We start from the raw sequence: 17628 nt of genomic DNA, 5'->3' as shown, positions 1-17628 counted from the left end.
AACAGTAAAGTGCACTGTACTATTTAAACCAAAATATAGATACAATGAGTTCAACTACCCACCACAGTTAGCTTTGCTAGCTTAGCTACAGATGGCGTCTAATTTATCTTCAAGCACCTGAAGGCGTTTGTAATGCATTTTGATGGTGAGACGACCGGTGTTATAGTAAACCGAGCCAGACGTATAACGCTATAACTTTACACACAGCATTGATTGGGAGTAGACAACGTTGCCGCTGTGTTGAATCTTAGCCTTGACTTGTATTTTTACAGGCCAGCCTTGTCCGATGTTGGGTTGAATACGGTTTCCCTGTTGAAACATGGCGGCGACGTAAAAGCGCATGTAGACCATGGCGGAAATGTATGTTAAACGTTGTTGAGGCAGAATCTCTGCTTCGCGCGTTCCTCTATGAGTTTGTTTTAAAAGAAGGAAAAGTCAAAGCACCAGGATAAGGGTTAAACAATAATCTGCTTTAATGGTGGAAACATACAATACATCAACCAATCACCTAATCACCTAATCACGAAGCACTCTGCAGAGTACTCCGGGCTCAGGTTCTACCACCGTGTGATATACGTACCACGACAGCCAGTCAGAAACAAGAGCGGCGATCTTCAAAATGATCACAACATTTATACACAGGTGGGGAGGAGTTTTATCGCTTGCTCTTCCCTAGCTATTTGTTATTGGCGAGTTCACTTCTGAGCGAGCTAGCCAGTGAGTTGGCAGTGTTCCATTGGTCGGTTTCCCTTCTGGGCGGGACCCCAGGTAGTGAGTCCGCAGTTGTTGATTCCATCTGTTGCTTCACAGTGTATGTATGTGTGTGTGTGTGTGTGTGTGTGTGTGTGTGTGTGTGTGTGTGTGTGTGTGTGTGTGTGTGTGTGTGTGTGTGTGTGTGTGTGTGTGTGTGTGTGTGTGTGTGTGTGTGTGTGTGTGTGTGTGTGTGTGTGTGTGTGTGTGTGTGAGTGAGTGAGTGAGTGAGTGAGTGAGTGAGTGAGTGAGTGAGTGAGTGAGTGAGTGAGTGAGTGAGTGAGTGAGTGAGTGAGTGAGTGAGTGAGTGAGTGAGTGAGTGCGTGCGTGCGTGCGTGCGTGCGTGCGTGCGTGCGTGCGTGCGTCTTACCACTTTGGCCGTATGAAGAAAAGAAGAGAGCGAACCAAAGGAAAGCACAGGCTTTCATACTAAAAACACAGGAGGAGGTGTGTGTGAATGCTTCCCCCAGAGGTCATCTCATTGGGAGAGACCAACACATGGCCTGTCGTACCCAATCAGCGCGACACAGCAGAAGAAATCCGGAAACAAAAAGTCTCTTTCAGTTTGACGAAAACCAGATACCTTTTGGTGTCTGGAACGAACCTGCTCTAAACAACAAGTTTCCTTATCTCATTTCACATCTTGCAGCCTCTGTGGCCATCTTCCCCCCCTCAGGTTACCACACACAAGTTAAAAATATTTTTTAAGATATAGTTGTTATAGTTGGCTAAATATACGTAATACATGTAAATTACCTTCATATCAATTATAACGAGGAACACATTACCTATGCTCTTAAGCAGTATTAGAGATGCTTTTCAAATAGTCAAACTTCACACAGGCCCAGTATAGAGAACACACTCATTTGTCCTGCAGCCTTTCCAGCCATTTGAGCTATTGTTCACATCTTTACTTCAAATAAAAGGTTTCACATTGCATATTTCCAGCTTCCTTTACACATACTGTTATTATTAATACAAAGTAATTAACCGCACACATCTATTTAAAACAAGTAGATTTCCCTGATAATTGACATGCTGAAAATCTTAGGAAGAATGTCCCCTCCCCCAGCTCTCTCGTCCCTGTCATAAAAGCTGCTTCCATTTCATATAGAGTAATAAAACATGTTTAAGCTAATTTCTCCAGAATGTTTGTAGCCATTTAGTACCCACACATGAAAGAATAAAAACAGAGGTATAGTTGAACAGTAATCACGCAGCACATATATTTACTGCAATGAAAACACACACACATCTGCCCTAAGCATTTGTAACGCACCCTCTTTTTTACGATGGAAACATTCCAGAGATTTGGAGCTATGCCCAAATAAGGATGTCCCCTGCTCACATCCCACTCGAAACACAAAGACTTCACCTCTCTATATTGGGGAGGAAAAATGTCATTTGTCCCTTCAAATTTAACACACATGAATATATATAAGGTGACATTAAAATAAATATATCACAGTGTGTGTGTGTGTGTGTGTGTGTGTGTGTGTGTGTGTGTGTGTGTGTGTGTGTGTGTGTGTGTGTGTGTGTGTGTGTGTGTGTGTGTGTGTGTGTGTGTGTGTGTGTGTGTGTGTGTGTGTGTGTGTGTGTGTGTGTGTGTGTGTGTGTGGGGGTGTGTGTGTGTGTGTGTGTGTGTGTCACCTAGTCCAGAGGAAATGTCAACGAACAGAGGGAGGTCCGGGTGGTCTGATAGAATGTCTCCCTGAGTAAACAGAGCTTCTTTCAGAACCTCAAACCTGTTTAACACCACCATCCATGACTGACCCATTCTCAGACTGTACACATCTCCATATGTCCCTGCTAACTGTGAGAAGATGTCAGAGAAGAGGAAGAGAATGATGCTTCATATAACCAATAACATATTTAAATGTTTTGCACCTGCTGATTTACCTCTGTCATACTCTCATGGGTCCTTGGGTAATCCACAGAGAACATGTTGCCCACAATAGGAAGTCCTGAGGGAAGCTGCCTGACCGACGGTTCTTGAAATAATCGGCGGTGAGGATAAAGATTACAGAGAAGAGCAGAAGGCTTTTGACATCCCAGTTCAGATAGGAACCGAGTACAGAAAGGATTGAATCCATTCTGCAAATCAAGGGCTCAAGCCTGTCTAACTGAAGCCTGGGATTTCTGTGCTTTGACTTTCACATAAAATGCTGTTTCTGTTGCAGAGAGCTATCACCTCTCGTGAAACTTTGCTCACGGCAGCCCAGTGATTGCCAAGAGGAAAAACTGGACTTTGCGCCCTTGATACCAGTAGGCTACTGTATAAAGCAATTCTAACACTGTTAATCAGTGACGTATAATTATCTTTACAACTGGTCTTTCACAACAAACAAATGTTGTTTGTTCATACTTTACACACACACACACACACACACACACATACACACACACACACACACACACACACACACACACACGCACACACACACACACACACACACACAAACACACACACACACACACACACCTTTATTGTATACTATATGGGCACACAATTAGTTGAATCTCATGGAAAGAATAACATAAAAGGTTGTTTCGATATATGTCCACCTCCATATCCCCTTGGACAAAATGTAACACGCAACTCATGTTTGAGATGTGTCACACACTTTATTGAAATATCTAGCCCAAATACTCCAATACTGTAAACATACAATCTCAATTTCCAGTCATCAGTTATACAAAATAAACTATTGCTTACTGCAACTCATACCATTTCAGCCAAACTCTTTAAAACTGCAGAAGCCATTAATCACCTCTAGAGGAGAAAGTGGCATCACTACTATTCAGGACTGGCCGGAGTTCCTGGAAAATGTTTTATTGTAAGCAGAGGGGAAAAATGACTCCTCTAAAGAAGTAAATGATCCAAAATGTTCAGCCTGAAGGAGATACTTGCAATGGAATAATTGTTGTGTCATCTATCATTATAGCACTAATTCAGTTTGATCTATTTATAACTATGTCCTGGTGACATACTGTACAGTAACCATGAATGAAATGGCAGGATACAAAAGTTATTGATTCTTAATCATTTTTTCGCTGTCTCTTAGCGTGAGGTTACACACATTTCATATTGAACTGGTGCCAGAGTGATGCCGAAGGTATAGTCCATAACAGGCTTCACCCCGGGAGGCATGGAGAAGGTGAAGTGCTGCATGAAGGAGGTGAAGAGGAGGAAGAGCTCCATCCTGGCCAGGCTCTCCCCGAGACACACCCGCTTACCTAAGACAGGGGAAAAACACAGCTTTAGCCCACAGGTCAAACTAGTTAAAGACCCTAATGGCACTAACCTCCGGTACAAACAAATAAAGACACTAGTAAAACAAGAGATTGTGTTACTTCTCACCCGCAGAGAAAGGGATGAAAGCAGCTCGCTTCACAAACTTTCCCTCCTTGTTCAGAAAGTGTCTTGGGTTGAAAGTGTTGGGCGTCTCCCATTCATTCTTGTCAAACAGCACCGATGTCAGATTGGGAATTATTGTAACTCCCTGGGCCCAGGAGTTCAAAACTTTTAATCTCAATCAGATCCGATCAGATTTTGAAATCCCATTTTTTGTGATCAAGGATCAGACAAGTCGGCCAAATGTTGTCCCTGGAGTTCAAAGCAATTCAGGATAGGATCACCCTGATCCAGATTACGATTTTTCAAGATGACTAGATCCTGAATATCAGTGCTTTAATCCTACCGATCGCCATTTAGTGGATATGAAAAATAATACAAGGAAGGCAAGAGACCACATTGCAGAGACATCTATAATGTCTAATTATATTTTTTTATTTGAAAGGTGATGACAGATGATGGACTTTTTTTTTGTTGAAGATATTTTTACTTTAATCTAAATTACATTTTTGATTGACAATCTTTGCTGTTACACTTTTATGAGCATCAACATTTATGTCATCAACATTTGGTTGAAAAACAAATAGGCTACCACAAACGTTAGCAAAAATGGGAAAAATAAAATGTATTTCCCATGAAGGCTAAAAAGTGTGTATTATTTCAGTTAACAAACGTTGCCATTTTATTTAAATTGAAACATATTTAAAAATAAATTGTACAGTACACTTTGCTCTGGTAATCCACTGGAAATCCACCCCTCTGGTGGGATCAGGGTAATCCAGTTGTTGTCGGTTTGAACTTCCCGTTTTGAAGATTTGATCCAGATTAAAGCTTTGATTGGATTTCCTGATCTGATCGGATATCAAAGTCATCCTAATCCTGTTTTTTGGTTTTGAACTCCCCAAAATCCAAATCTGATTTGATCAGATAGGGATTAAAAGTTTTGAACTCCTGGGCCCTGGTGATTGATTCATGATGACAATTCATAAAGACGCCATATGGTTGTTGATTTTGCATACAAATAGATTAAGAGAACTGACTTTTGGGATTTTGTAGCTTCCCAACTTCATTTCCTTGTTGGTAACATGAGGCAGGTTGAGAGGAACTATATTACCCATCCTCTGGATCTCGTGTATGACGGCGTCAGTGTAGGGCAGGTTAGCACGATCTTCCATGGAGGGCTGTCTGGACTGTCCAATCACTCTGTCTATCTCAGCCTGGACCTTTGCTGTGGAACAGGAGGGGAAAAACAGAAGATGAAATGATATTTCATCAACCAGCAGAAAAGACAAAACAATGCAGCAAACCACCAGGGATACAAAAAAAGTGCCTAAGAATAACTGCCAAAAAGTGTAGTTCCTTCAATTGCCACCTGATGCTGCAGCACCTGTTTAAAGGTCAATCTCCAATCTGACCTCATTTTAAAACCCTCAACTTTACAGCAAGAATAAACATTTTTACAGCAAAGTGTTTGGGTCTTTGCACTTAATCCAATTTGCCTGTTCCAAAAAGTTTATGGTGGGTGCTTTTTTTGTTGGGCTTGGGCTAGCAGGTGCAACACCCAAGACTGCATCAGCTCTACCTTCCAAGATGGCTACCGCCGGACCCAGATTGAGCTTCACAATGCTATCTCTGAACCAACTTGCTGAACCAGTTGCCACAAAAAAGTACAAAGTTAAAACATTTGACTTTCAACATAGTCACACTATCAACGACCAAATTGAATGAAATAACCTTTTAGCTTCTTTGCTAGTTTCTGTGCAACTTCCCGCCAAATTAGCATTAATGCCCACTTCCTTCCTTGCAACTATATTCGGGTATACAGTATATTTTATGTTGTGCTTTTGGCATACAGAATCAAATCCGCCACAAGACTTTAAAATAATGTCAGGCTGGTATGATGATGTGGTTGTAGGGAGGCTGTGGCTCAGTGGATAGTGTGCTGGACTTCGAATCAGGGTATGGCAAGTTCGAGTCCCACTGCATGTTGTTGTGTCCCTGGGCAAGGCACTTCACCCCAAATTGCTCCTGTGGGGATTGACCACAGTACTGAATGTATGTAAGTCGCTTTGGATAAAACCATCTAACAAAATGACATGTAATGTAATGTCACATTAGAGAATAGACATATTTGTGTACCTGCTGAGTTGCAACGTAGACCTTTTATAGGTAAGTGGTTGCTGCACAGAATTAGTCATTCATAAACGTGAAGGCCACTTGTAATTAGAAAAATATGTCATCTTGACGTACATTTATTTGAAGAGTGAGAGCTGGAAACACTTTAGTTCAACACCTGGCAACTTAGCACTAATAACTTTGTCCTAATGTCATCCATTTGCACATAATTATTTTTAGAACAAATCGCCTTGTTGTCTTGGTCAATGCTCTTACCCTGGATCTCAGGGTACTTTGCCAGGTAGAGGAAAGCCCAGCGCAGCATGGTGGAAGTGGTCTCAGATCCAGCCACAAACAGATCCATCACAGACATTATCAGGCTTTCCTCATCAAAAGTATTGCCTGCCTGCCCCTTAACCTGAGAACATATTCAATACATTAAATGTGTTAAAACATGCTGAAAAATACATTTCAACCACTACTACAGCCAAGGTTATTATAATTTATGATATTGACTTCATTGATGTGTACTGGACCTGTACCTTGAAAAATAATTAAAAGGCTTAGCGTTGTTTGATCAAAAGGTGTGTATTCTGTTGGAGATAAGGCTCAATCAATAGGACTGTAAGGCAGAGGCCATTGAAGAAGGTTATATCAGGTGCCTTTTTGAACACACAAAGTTGATAGTGGTTCCAAACAAGCAGATATCATGCTATCAGGAACTGAACAATGATAATCTTCTCACATGACACAGTATACAAACAAACAAAGCTATAGAGACAATCACCGTCTGAATCTCGTTCAGGAAGCAGTCGATGTAGTCTCTTGGGTCTGAGGGATCCCAGTTCTGTTTGTGCTTCTCAATCTCTACTCTTATGAAGTCCTTTACATCTTTCCAGATCTGCTTGACTGTCTGATGAGGCCCTGGCAAACACCTCATCAGCCAAGGGAACGAGTTGAAGAGCTGCAGAGTGGAGCAGAGCCATGTGTTTACTACAACCTGAGTCTGAATACAGTCACTGTTGTGAAAAACACTATGAAAAATGTTTCTGCACTGCCCAGCAGTAACATTTCATCAATATCTTTAAAAATGCTGTACCTGTGCCCAGATGGAGCCTTCAATCTCCAGACTTTCACTGAACCACTCCATCAGTTTTATAAATTTCTCACCACCGTATTCAAAGCGATGTCCAAAAACCAGGAAGCAGATGATGTTGGAGACAGTGTTGTAGAGGACAATTTGTGGATTCAATGGCTTACCTTCACAAACAGATCATTTGATGTAAATTGGGTATTTATCTTTGTTTATTCATCTGAAATGAGTCACTGTGCTTTCACTATTTACCTTTAAAGCTATTGAAGTATTGTGCACAATATGTAAATTCATCCAAGACGATGGGCTCAAGCGACTTCTTGCCAAAACCAAAAATCCTGAGGGTGGAAAGTGCAAAACGCCTCTGCTGCTTCCAGATGTTTCCATTACTTAAAACTATACCTGATGGGAAAATATCAAAAGTAGATCAAACTAGAGTCGATAGAAATCAGGAAAATAGAAAAGACTTATATTAATGCAAAAATATGAACTATTTACAGCCTTTACGAGCTCAAATCTTTATTAGATATATGGGGATGTCACTGGCCAGAATGCATGATGCCAAACTCCTTACAGTTCATAGACCCTATATGAATAATGTTATGCAAAAAATATCTAATTCCTATCTTTAAATTCCCACCTATCTCAAAACCTTTTGTCCTCCTCATAGTTAAATAATTCTTCAATTGTGTACTAACCAATAGTAATGTCAATTGGTTTGCTGCCATGGCTGTGGTCCAAAACAACAGTTGATGGTTAACAACACTTTTAATTAAGCTTTCGATACCATCTTTATACTTACAGTTCTGTTATTTGTACTTGATAAAAATCCATATAAAATATTGTGTATGTGTGTAGTACGGCAACAGAAAAGCAACAACAGGAAGCAGGAAAGCTACAGTAATACACAGCTTCTATCAATCTTAAATCAATGTGACAATGTATGTTAAAATCACAACATACATGAGAAGGATAAGACATAAACGTTGACCATGGTAAAAAGTATGAACAAACACAAAGTGCAGCACTGATGGTGGGTGGCAATGTTTCCAGCAGTGCATTTATTCAACAAAGGGAATTTTACAGGCGACGCAATAGATGTGGATTGGTTTTAGGCTCGCTGTGTGTGGGATAAAACCTCTCACCTAGGCCCCGGGAGACGTCATGCTGGAGGGGCATGTCGGGACGGTCCACCAGACTGTCTCCCTGAGTAACCAGAGCTTCTTTCAGAACCTCAAAACCTGTTCAACACCACAACCCATGTCTGTCCCATTCTCAGGCTGTACACATCTCCATATGTCCCTGCTAACTGTGAGAAGATGACAGAGAATAGGAAAAGCATACATACATCTAATACATCTAATACATACATCATACATCAGAAAACACAAACAGTCAAATCAGCTGACCAGTTGCTTTTTAGATTTGTATACACTTGTTGATTCACCTTTGTCATACTCTCATGTGTCCTTTTGTGATCCAAAGTGAACATGTTGCCAACAATAGGAAACGCCCGGGGTCCTGGAGGGTAGCTGCCTGATCGACGGTTCTTTAAATAATCTGCAGTGAGGATGAAGATTATAAGAAAGAGCAGCAGAGTTTTGACATCCAAGTCAACAAGGAATCCAAACATCGACATGATTGAATCTGTTCTGCAACGGTTCAAGCCTGTCCAACCAAAGCTTTTTCTTTTTTCTTCTTCTACCATGAAGTGGGTGGTTTTGTTTAGCCAGTTACTGCATATAACTCTCTCCTGAAAGAACCTTGGATCTTGGCAACACAGCAAAGGCATTATGTTGACATTGGACTGTACCCTCTGTATGACTGTAATAAAGGTATGTTAAGAATTGTATTCAGTAACTTTATTACAAAAAAGAAATCTTATTGAGAAGTAGGGAACACCATTTGCTCTTTGTGAATAAGGCAAAGTGCAATGTCATTATATATAACTAAAGTGTGATAGCTACGTTTTGATTCCTTACCAAAACATATAATTATTTTTCTTACCGACATTCTTCCCAACAACAAGCAAAGAGTATACCATCATACTTCCTGACAGTCTTTTATGGGAATGAGACTATTATTTCTGGCTTCCATAAGATATGACAACTTTGTTATCAATTTAATTGCACTTCATGTATAACACAAGACATTAATTAGCAACCCCCAAGATCCTCACTCGTCTTTATTCCTTTTTTTACATTTACATATATATCTTGAGGTTTTATTGGCAAATTCAACTTTACATCAGACTTGGAATTAATCTTTTAAATATTTACCTCACTAACATGTGTTGAACAACAGTGTTTCCAACAACAGGAGAACACCTGGCTGCCACAAAACTGTTCTAACAAAGCTGGGACAACAATCTTTCTCTTCTTGCAAGTCACTTACTCGTACAATTATAATATGGAATTTACAACATTTTATAAAATCGCTCAGTGTTTGCCCAGCTTTAGGGGACTGTTTCTGGACAGTGGTGTCTGTGGTGTCCCTGACTTCGAAGCAGTACTCTTCTTACCACGCGATGGCAGGAATGAGCATAATTTTGGTCAACAGGAAGTTCACAATCCACGTTTGTCTGGCAGACGTTTGTGACTTCAAAATAAAACACATCAAATCCCAATCCATCAACACTGTAATTTGGTGGGAATGTGGGTTGGAGAAATGTCTTGTATAAAGAAATTAAGAATTCAATAATCAAACCAGCCTATGGGGGATGCCCATAAATGATTAATATTGATAACATATCAATAATGTTTAAATAAATAATAATCAAAACAATCATAATAAAAGAATACAAAAACTTATAGCTAAAAAAAGAAATACAAATGTGTAATAAATAATAATAACACAATCATTAAAAATGATTATAATAAAAACAATTGTGATGAGAAACACAATAAATAAATACAAAATTAAATATATACTTTCCTTTACTTTATTTAGTTATTTTTATTTTAACCTTTTATTTATATTTTTTATATTACCATATTTTATTCAATATGCTCCTTAGATATATATTTATTTTATTTGTTTAATTATGTTCTCCTTATAGCTTTGTGAAGCACCTTGAGATGACGTTGTTTTTAAAGTGTGCTATATAAATCAAATGTATTAGTATAATTATTATATACAAAAACAACCAAATAATAATTAAAAAAATAATAACAGGGAGACAAATGCATGAAATGAAACAAATGTAATTATAATTATAATAATTAATATAATCAAATGATAAGGAAATAAATAATATAATAGATAATACAATCATAAAAACTAACTTAAAAAAACGATATGAAGATATTTAATATTAAAAAAAAGTTTTTACTAAAACAAAAAAAACAAGCTAATGAAAATATGAATTAAATACACTTTAAAAAAAAAAAACTTGATGCAAAAGCCTTTATACCTTAAACAGATGTTATTAGGGCAGTAAAACCACCAGGGGAAGTGTTACGAGATGTGTGAAGTGATCTTTTTTTCTTGGACAATGTAAGTGAACTTAAATGTAGAAATATAGAAAATAGAATAGAATTGGAGGGATGAAACCCTCTTTAATGGTCTCACATGCAGAGCACACAGCACACACAGTGACATTTGTTCTTTGCATTTAACCCATCCTACTACCAGGAGTCTAGTACTAGGAGCAGTTATTGTACAGCGCCCGGGGATCAATGGGAGTGGGGGGGGGGGGGGGGGGTTGTCCGGTGCCTTGCTCAAGGGCACCACGGCAGGGCAGGAGGTGAACTGGGACCTCTCCAAGTACCACTCCACACTCCATATTTAGATCTGGTCGGGGACTTGAACCGGCGACCCTACGGCTCACAGCCCCTACTGACTGAGCCGGACAAATATATTAAAGATATATAATAATGTGTGTTCTGTTTTATTCTCAACTTTATGAATTTATTTATACATTCATTTATTTTTTTCCATATTTATTTATTATTTGATGTATTTATTCATGTATTTATTTATTCGTCTATTTATTTATTCCTGTATTTATTCATTTATTTATTTATTTATTGCCGTCTTTATTTATGTATTCATGTTTTTATTCATACATTTAAATGTATTTATACATATGTCATGTTCCGTCCTCCATATAAGTGAGAGCTTGAGCTCCTCAGCAAGCTCAGTGAAGGAGGGTACTTTTACTTGCAACAGAGTATTCCTACACTCTGGTACTTCTACTTTTACCTAAATACAAGATCTGAGTACTTCTCCCTCCTCTGAACACGACGGAAACCACGTTTATGGATTATTACAGGAAATGTATTTTGAAAATCCGACAACCGGAAACTGTGTGGCTAATTTCTGCAATTTGTCAGCTAGCCGCCCTGCTCGTGTGACCTGCTGTGTCCTCTGTAACTCTGACAGCCTGTCATTTAAGGACAACGACAACAAAACCATGGTTTTTGAGGAGAAGATGATCATGAACGGAGAGCCCGAGGATGTTAGTACCTTTGACAGACTTAACACAGCTCTGCCATGCCATGTTAGAAACGTCTGGTAATATTAGCTAGCAGGCTAACAGCTGTATCAACACAACGCTTGTGTTAGCATTAGCCAACTTTAACATTCAATCCTCGTCCAGAAACATGAATATGCTTATTATTAATGCAGCAGAATCGTTGTAGTTAGTGGTTGGTGAATGTGTAGTTCATGATAACATTACAGTTAATAATTGTCTGAAGGCTGGAAGTGAATTATGTGATTGATTTGGTCATTATGTCTGTTTCAGGAGGAGGAAGAAGAAGAGGAGGAAGACATGGTGGTATGTTGTCAAAATACATTATAGCTGCTCTCTGTATGATGATCAGCACAAACCTTTTATAACATGTCTTGCATCCTTTTCTTTTGACTTGATATATGTGATCATTAATTTGGAAGGAGTAAGGGTAAAAACAAGAACTCATTGACAAACGTAAGAAACACAAAGGTGTGTTTAAAGAAAAAAGTGTTCAAGCTGTGGACAATGTTTAGACCTCCTGTTCTCCCTCTTACATGACTTACAATAAACAGACACTGGGTCACATCAGGACTCCTCCTGTGCCACCCCCTCCTTTTCTGATAAAAACAAGGATCATTCAACCCTTTCGGTTTTACACTATAAAAACACGGATCAAACACTTTGCCAATAAGGGACAGATCACAATATATCCTCCTGAGACCCAGAAAGAAAAAGGTTTCAAATGTCCTTTTATTTTTAGAACACACAAGTCTTTAGGGTGGTATTAACATAATGACTAACACAAACTAAAACATATCTATTTTTGTTTTATTGTGTGTCCTTTGTAGAGGACATCAGATGGTAGTTATGCGAAGCACAGTATACAAACAACATTAACATACAAGTACATTTGGACAACATTAGAGCACAACAACTCAATGCAACAAATACTGAGCCCTCTTTTGTAGCACTCCATCCTTTTTTGAAATGCAGAGATACATCTGACACTTGAGGCTCTTGATGTATGTTTCCCCACTGCATCCCTCTGCCATGAACCCTACAGAAACCTACGTGTTAGTTTTGGCCCATAGTGGACTCCATTTGTGTTGTGTAAGATGGGGGAAATAAAAAGTTAGCAAATCCCCATGACCTCCTCAGAGGACATTCATAAAAACATTTAGTTTTAGGTCAAATAATGATTACACTGCTCTGAAACTCACTACACTAACTCCTAAGATGTTCCCTTCCTATAATTAATTAAAAATATTGACCTCACAACACTGGTAATTACAAAATTACAAAAAAAAATTACATTTCTCTTTCTATAAATAGTGCTTGTGTTATGGACGCCATTTTGAAATACAATGAAATTATCTTTTTCAAAGCCACACCCCCACATATGTCATATGTTTGAAAAGCCCAGGATGTCCTCAGTAGAGTACAATTGGAGTTAATGCTGTGGCATGTATAACCTCAAAGTAATGGACCAAAAACCAATGTGCACCACAGAGGACAAACATGAATGGGTGGGTCTCTGGAGACAACTGTCATTCAATTAGTTCCACCATGGCTATATTTAAACATTTAAATCACCTCCACATTTATTATTACAGTGATATGACATGTGGATGAAGCTGTCCAAGCGCGTTAGCTTGATCTATGTGTCTCCATTCACATATCTTTTAATGGTAGAGCTTTATTTAGGTCTTAATGTGTGCACATGTAAAAATGTGTCTTTGACTGTATATATACACATTTGCACACATATTTGTATATATTTATATACATTTGTTTTTTATATTTTGGATTGTGGGAAATGGTATTTCGATCTCTGTCTGTACACACAAACTGGAAGATTGACAATAAAGGTAACTTTGAATACTGTGTCTTCACAGGTCTCATTAAAAAATCCATTAAAAAGCTGCAGCTGATTCAGAACGCTGCTGCTCGAGTCCTCACTAACGCTAAAATAGTGGATCACATCAGTCCAGTTCTGAAGTCTTTACAGTGGCTTCCAGTCTATCAAATCATTTATTTTAAAGTACTATTGCTGGTTTATAAAGCACTGAATGGTTTAGAACCAAATTATATTAACGATCTCCAGCAGAAATATGAACCATCCTGAGGCGCGTTCACACCAAGTACTTTTCCCACAAAGGTTCCTGAGAACTATGATTTAGTTGCGTTCACACCAAAAAGTCCCAGGAACTAAATTAGTTCTAGAGAACCTTTTTTACCCCCTTTTCAGTCCCTGCAAGAGAGCAGGGACTTTCCTGTGTCTGATTGGCTGGGTGGAATGCAAACCACGCCCCGTCAAACTCCCCCAAACTTTTTTGAAGCCGCCATTTTATTATCCTCGCATTGTATTATTAGCATTAGCATTAGCCCAGCGCAGAAACAGAGAGAATAACTTATGACAACACAAAATAAAACATGGGAGCGGTGGAGATGAGGAGGTGTTGGCGTTCTGGCCGTTTACTCGGAAGGCTTCAGTAGAAGCTGCTGGGAGTCCCAGCAGCTTCTACTGAAGCCAGTCCCTAACTCCGGGGACTTCCGGCCGGGGACTTCGGGCGGCAGTATACGCCGTGAAGTTGTTTGCGGCCTGCCAGTAAACCCAAAGCAGAAGAAGAAGAAGTGACGTCAGCGGCTTCATTTGCCTAATCCAGCCCCAGGAACTCATTTCCGGTGTGAACGCGATCTGTACTTAGTTCATGAGAACTAAAGAGTTCTCAGGAACCTTTGTGGGAAAAGTACTTGGTGTGAACGCGCCTCTGGAGTCTCAGGTCTTCTGGGACGGGTCTGCTCTCTGTTACAAGAGTCAGAACTAAACATGGTGAAGCAGCGTTTAGTTTTTATGCCCCGACTATCTGAAACAAACTCCCTGAATCGTGCAGGTCCGCTGCAACTTTTAAAACTTTAAAATCAAGACTAAAAACGTATCTTTTTGACGCTGCATTTGAGTGAGGTGTTCCTATTCACACTGCAGTATGGCTTTTATTCATGGATTTTGTACCTGTTGTGTTTCTTTTATCATCTTTGCTTTTTAAATGCCTGTTTTTTTTAAATGCCATTTTATAATGTGCTTCTACTGTATTCATTCTTAAATGTCTTTTATTTTATTTTGTAAAGCACTTTGGGTTGCCGTGTGCTGAAAGGTGCTATATAAATAAACTTGCCTCGCCTTTGACTTGACACCGATACTGCCCTTGTCACACCATTGTAAACTCTCTCCACAAACCGTTATAGCTCTAGTGTAAAACTGATCATCTACTGAACTCCTGTCCTTTTGAAGGGCACTGATCGAGGTATGTATTCTTATTTCTGAGTATTGTGTTTCAGGACCCTCTTGAAACAATGCGGCTGAAGTGTGCTGAGACGGAGCACTGCGTCCACACTCAGGAGCGTCTGGAGGACTGTGAGACCAGGGTGGGCTCCCGGTCCTCCACGGCGGAGGATTGCACCGAGGAGCTGTTTGACTTCCTGCATGCTCGGGACCACTGTGTAAGTTTAAAACAAAATACAACACCAGGAATCCAAGGTTCAGGAGGTGCTTTTTATTAGTCATGCAATAACTTGGCATACATTAATAATGTCAGCAGGGGGCACCAAAGCTCCATTAAGATAGGCCCCTGTTAAGCTCTGTCATTCAGATCAGCCACTAATCACAATCAGTTCCTATCAATATCTTTATTAGTCCCACAGAGGGGAAATGTAAATTGTTACAGCAGAAAAGAGCCAAAGCTTGCATAAAAAAAGTTACACGTTTTACAAAAATACACACCGTGTAACAGTTCTGAGGATTTTGCAGCCAGGTATATATTGCACAGTTTTTAACGGCATATATATTGCACGCCACATATTGCACATAGCTGCTATTTAACAACAAGAGGTGTTAATAGGCGCTTTCACACCGGAGTACTATTCCCCCCGAACTAAGCCGATAGGGGGGGGATTTGGTTTCACACCAAAAAGGATCTGGGCCTAGTCCCTAGTTCACGCAAACCTTTTCACCCCCAGCTAGAGAGAGCCTGGGACACGGCGCGTTCCGTAGTATTTGCATATCTGGAACACATACAAAGGCACAAAAACAATCCTACATTAGCTCTACATAACTCCACAAATCCTACATTAGATAGTATGAATAATTGTGATTTACTGAACTGTTCTTAGGGCGTGATAACGCTCATCGTCCTCAGCCATCCTACGGCGAAACATGGCCATAGCGCGTGCATTCCGTCGTCCAATCCTTTTCTTAAGGCTTCTTAACCGCATTCGATTCTGAACCAGCATTGCTATTGCATTCGACTGGTGGCTCCGCATTTGTGTCAAATCCCTAGTTGGCTGAAATAAATCAGTTACCAAGCTGTATAACTTAATGAGCACAAAAAACACAACTTCAGTCAACTCCAGTGTGTGTGTGTGTGTGTGTGTGTGTGTGTGTGTGTGTGTGTGTGTGTGTGTGTGTGTGTGTGTGTGTGTGTGTGTGTGTGTGTGTGTGTGTGTGTGTGTGTGTGTGTGTGTGTGTGTGTGTGTGTGTGTGTGTGTGTGTGTGTGTGTGTGTGTGTGTGTGTGTGTGTGTGTAATCTCCTCAGAGATTCCACAAAACATTGTGCTCTTATATTATAGACATAATGAATTGTCTTCACTAAAGATTTACAAGTATAGCTTTACTGCTCATAGCTGGCTTTTCACAATAATGTACCTGGTGGGCACATGCTGCAACTATAAGCACCTTTACATCTAATTATCAAAACGTTTTATTGACACACAAACTGTCATCTATTTTCACTGTCCATTTTATCTAACAGTATATGCATACTGCACAGAAGAGACTGCACTAAAACATTGTCAAAATGTGCTTTGAATTACCATTTCTTTGCATTTGATTCGAATATATAGAATTCAGCAGTTAAGTAATGCTGAAATAAGATAATACGATACGATAATACTTTATTGGTCAGATCAAGTCTGAAATGTGACTTGCATCACTGCAGCTCCATGTCCAACACCAACATAGACACATAAGAAAAGCCTTTATGGATCCCAAGATGGGAAATGTGTGCCATATGTTACTGTCATTTTAAAGCAAAATTGTGTTTAACTTGCAACATAAATTGCACTTTTTTCTGCTTTTCACTGTATGTTGTATTAATTAATTCCCTCTTATGTCCTCTTTAGGTGTCACACAAACTGTTCCACTCTGTGAAATGAAGTCCTCCCTGACAGATATATCCTTCAATTATTGTATTGTGAAGAGAACATGGTTTTAAAATATCCATATGTGGATCTGCTGTATGTTGAAAATGAAAATGTAAACTATAATGTATCTGCTTTTGTGAATAAACAGAATATTTAACAAGGTAGTCTGAGTCAAAATGTCAATAAACTGGACGGCATGAAAACCTTATCTCAGTGTCAAAGCTTTGTCAAATAACACTCAGCTCTTTGGGTAATTTATTATTGTAAAGCTAAATCAAAGTAATTTGTAAAACATTAAGCTGTTATCATCTTCTGTACACATTACTATTGGCTTACAGCAGGGGTTTCAAACTCAAGGCCGCCCACGACTTCATTTCATGTGGCCCCACAAGAGCTTGCAAAGAATATAATATGTTTATTATACGGTTACATGCCGCTTTACAGAAGCACATTGCCCATAAACTACATGTCCCACAATGCATCTGAAATTATACTTTTTTCTCAGAATTTGGCTTTTTTTTTTTAAAGAAATGTGTGACACTGAAGAGACTTGTTTGCCCTAGACTTCTGCTTTCAGACGTAGTTAATTATGAAGTTATTACCCTATCCCAGTAGTTCCCAAACTTTTTCAGTCGGGCCCCCCTTGGGTAATTGGAAATA

The 17628-nt window shown here is 39.3% G+C and overlaps 1 protein-coding gene and 1 pseudogene across 2 annotated transcripts; one reads left to right on the top strand and one right to left on the bottom strand.

Moving 5' to 3' along the window:
• Positions 1-3376: 3376 nt before the first annotated feature.
• Positions 3377-9083, bottom strand: LOC307023716 (cytochrome P450 2J6-like; annotated as a pseudogene). Its single transcript, XR_013810603.1, has 9 exons — positions 8761-9083; positions 8459-8622; positions 7566-7715; positions 7320-7480; positions 7008-7184; positions 6497-6638; positions 5146-5333; positions 4112-4253; positions 3377-3987 (listed from the first exon to the last, which is right to left on the bottom strand). The product of XR_013810603.1 is annotated as a cytochrome P450 2J6-like (transcript).
• Positions 9084-11617: 2534 nt separating this feature from the next.
• uqcrh (ubiquinol-cytochrome c reductase hinge protein) lies at positions 11618-17176 on the top strand. Its single transcript, XM_079676823.1, has 4 exons — positions 11618-11772; positions 12061-12093; positions 15109-15270; positions 16948-17176. The coding sequence occupies exons 1-4, from the start codon at positions 11728-11730 to the stop codon at positions 16978-16980; spliced, it is 273 nt and encodes a 90-aa protein (XP_079532949.1). The 5' UTR covers positions 11618-11727; the 3' UTR covers positions 16981-17176.
• The last annotated feature ends 452 nt before the right edge of the window (positions 17177-17628 follow it).

Source organism: Notothenia rossii, assembly GCF_949606895.1.
Source record: "Notothenia rossii genome assembly, chromosome: 1".
NCBI classification, from domain to species: Eukaryota; Metazoa; Chordata; class Actinopteri; order Perciformes; family Nototheniidae; genus Notothenia; species Notothenia rossii.
This window is presented reverse-complemented; position numbering and strand designations above follow the sequence as displayed.

Coding starts and splice junctions, on each gene's coding strand:
- uqcrh (XM_079676823.1), top strand. CDS start 11,728: ATGGTTTTTGAGGAGAAGATGATCATGAACGGAGAGCCCGAGGAT. Junction 11,773..12,060: donor TGAACGGAGAGCCCGAGGAT/GTTAGTACCTTT, acceptor TGTCTGTTTCAG/GAGGAGGAAGAAGAAGAGGA. Junction 15,271..16,947: donor TGCATGCTCGGGACCACTGT/GTAAGTTTAAAA, acceptor TGTCCTCTTTAG/GTGTCACACAAACTGTTCCA.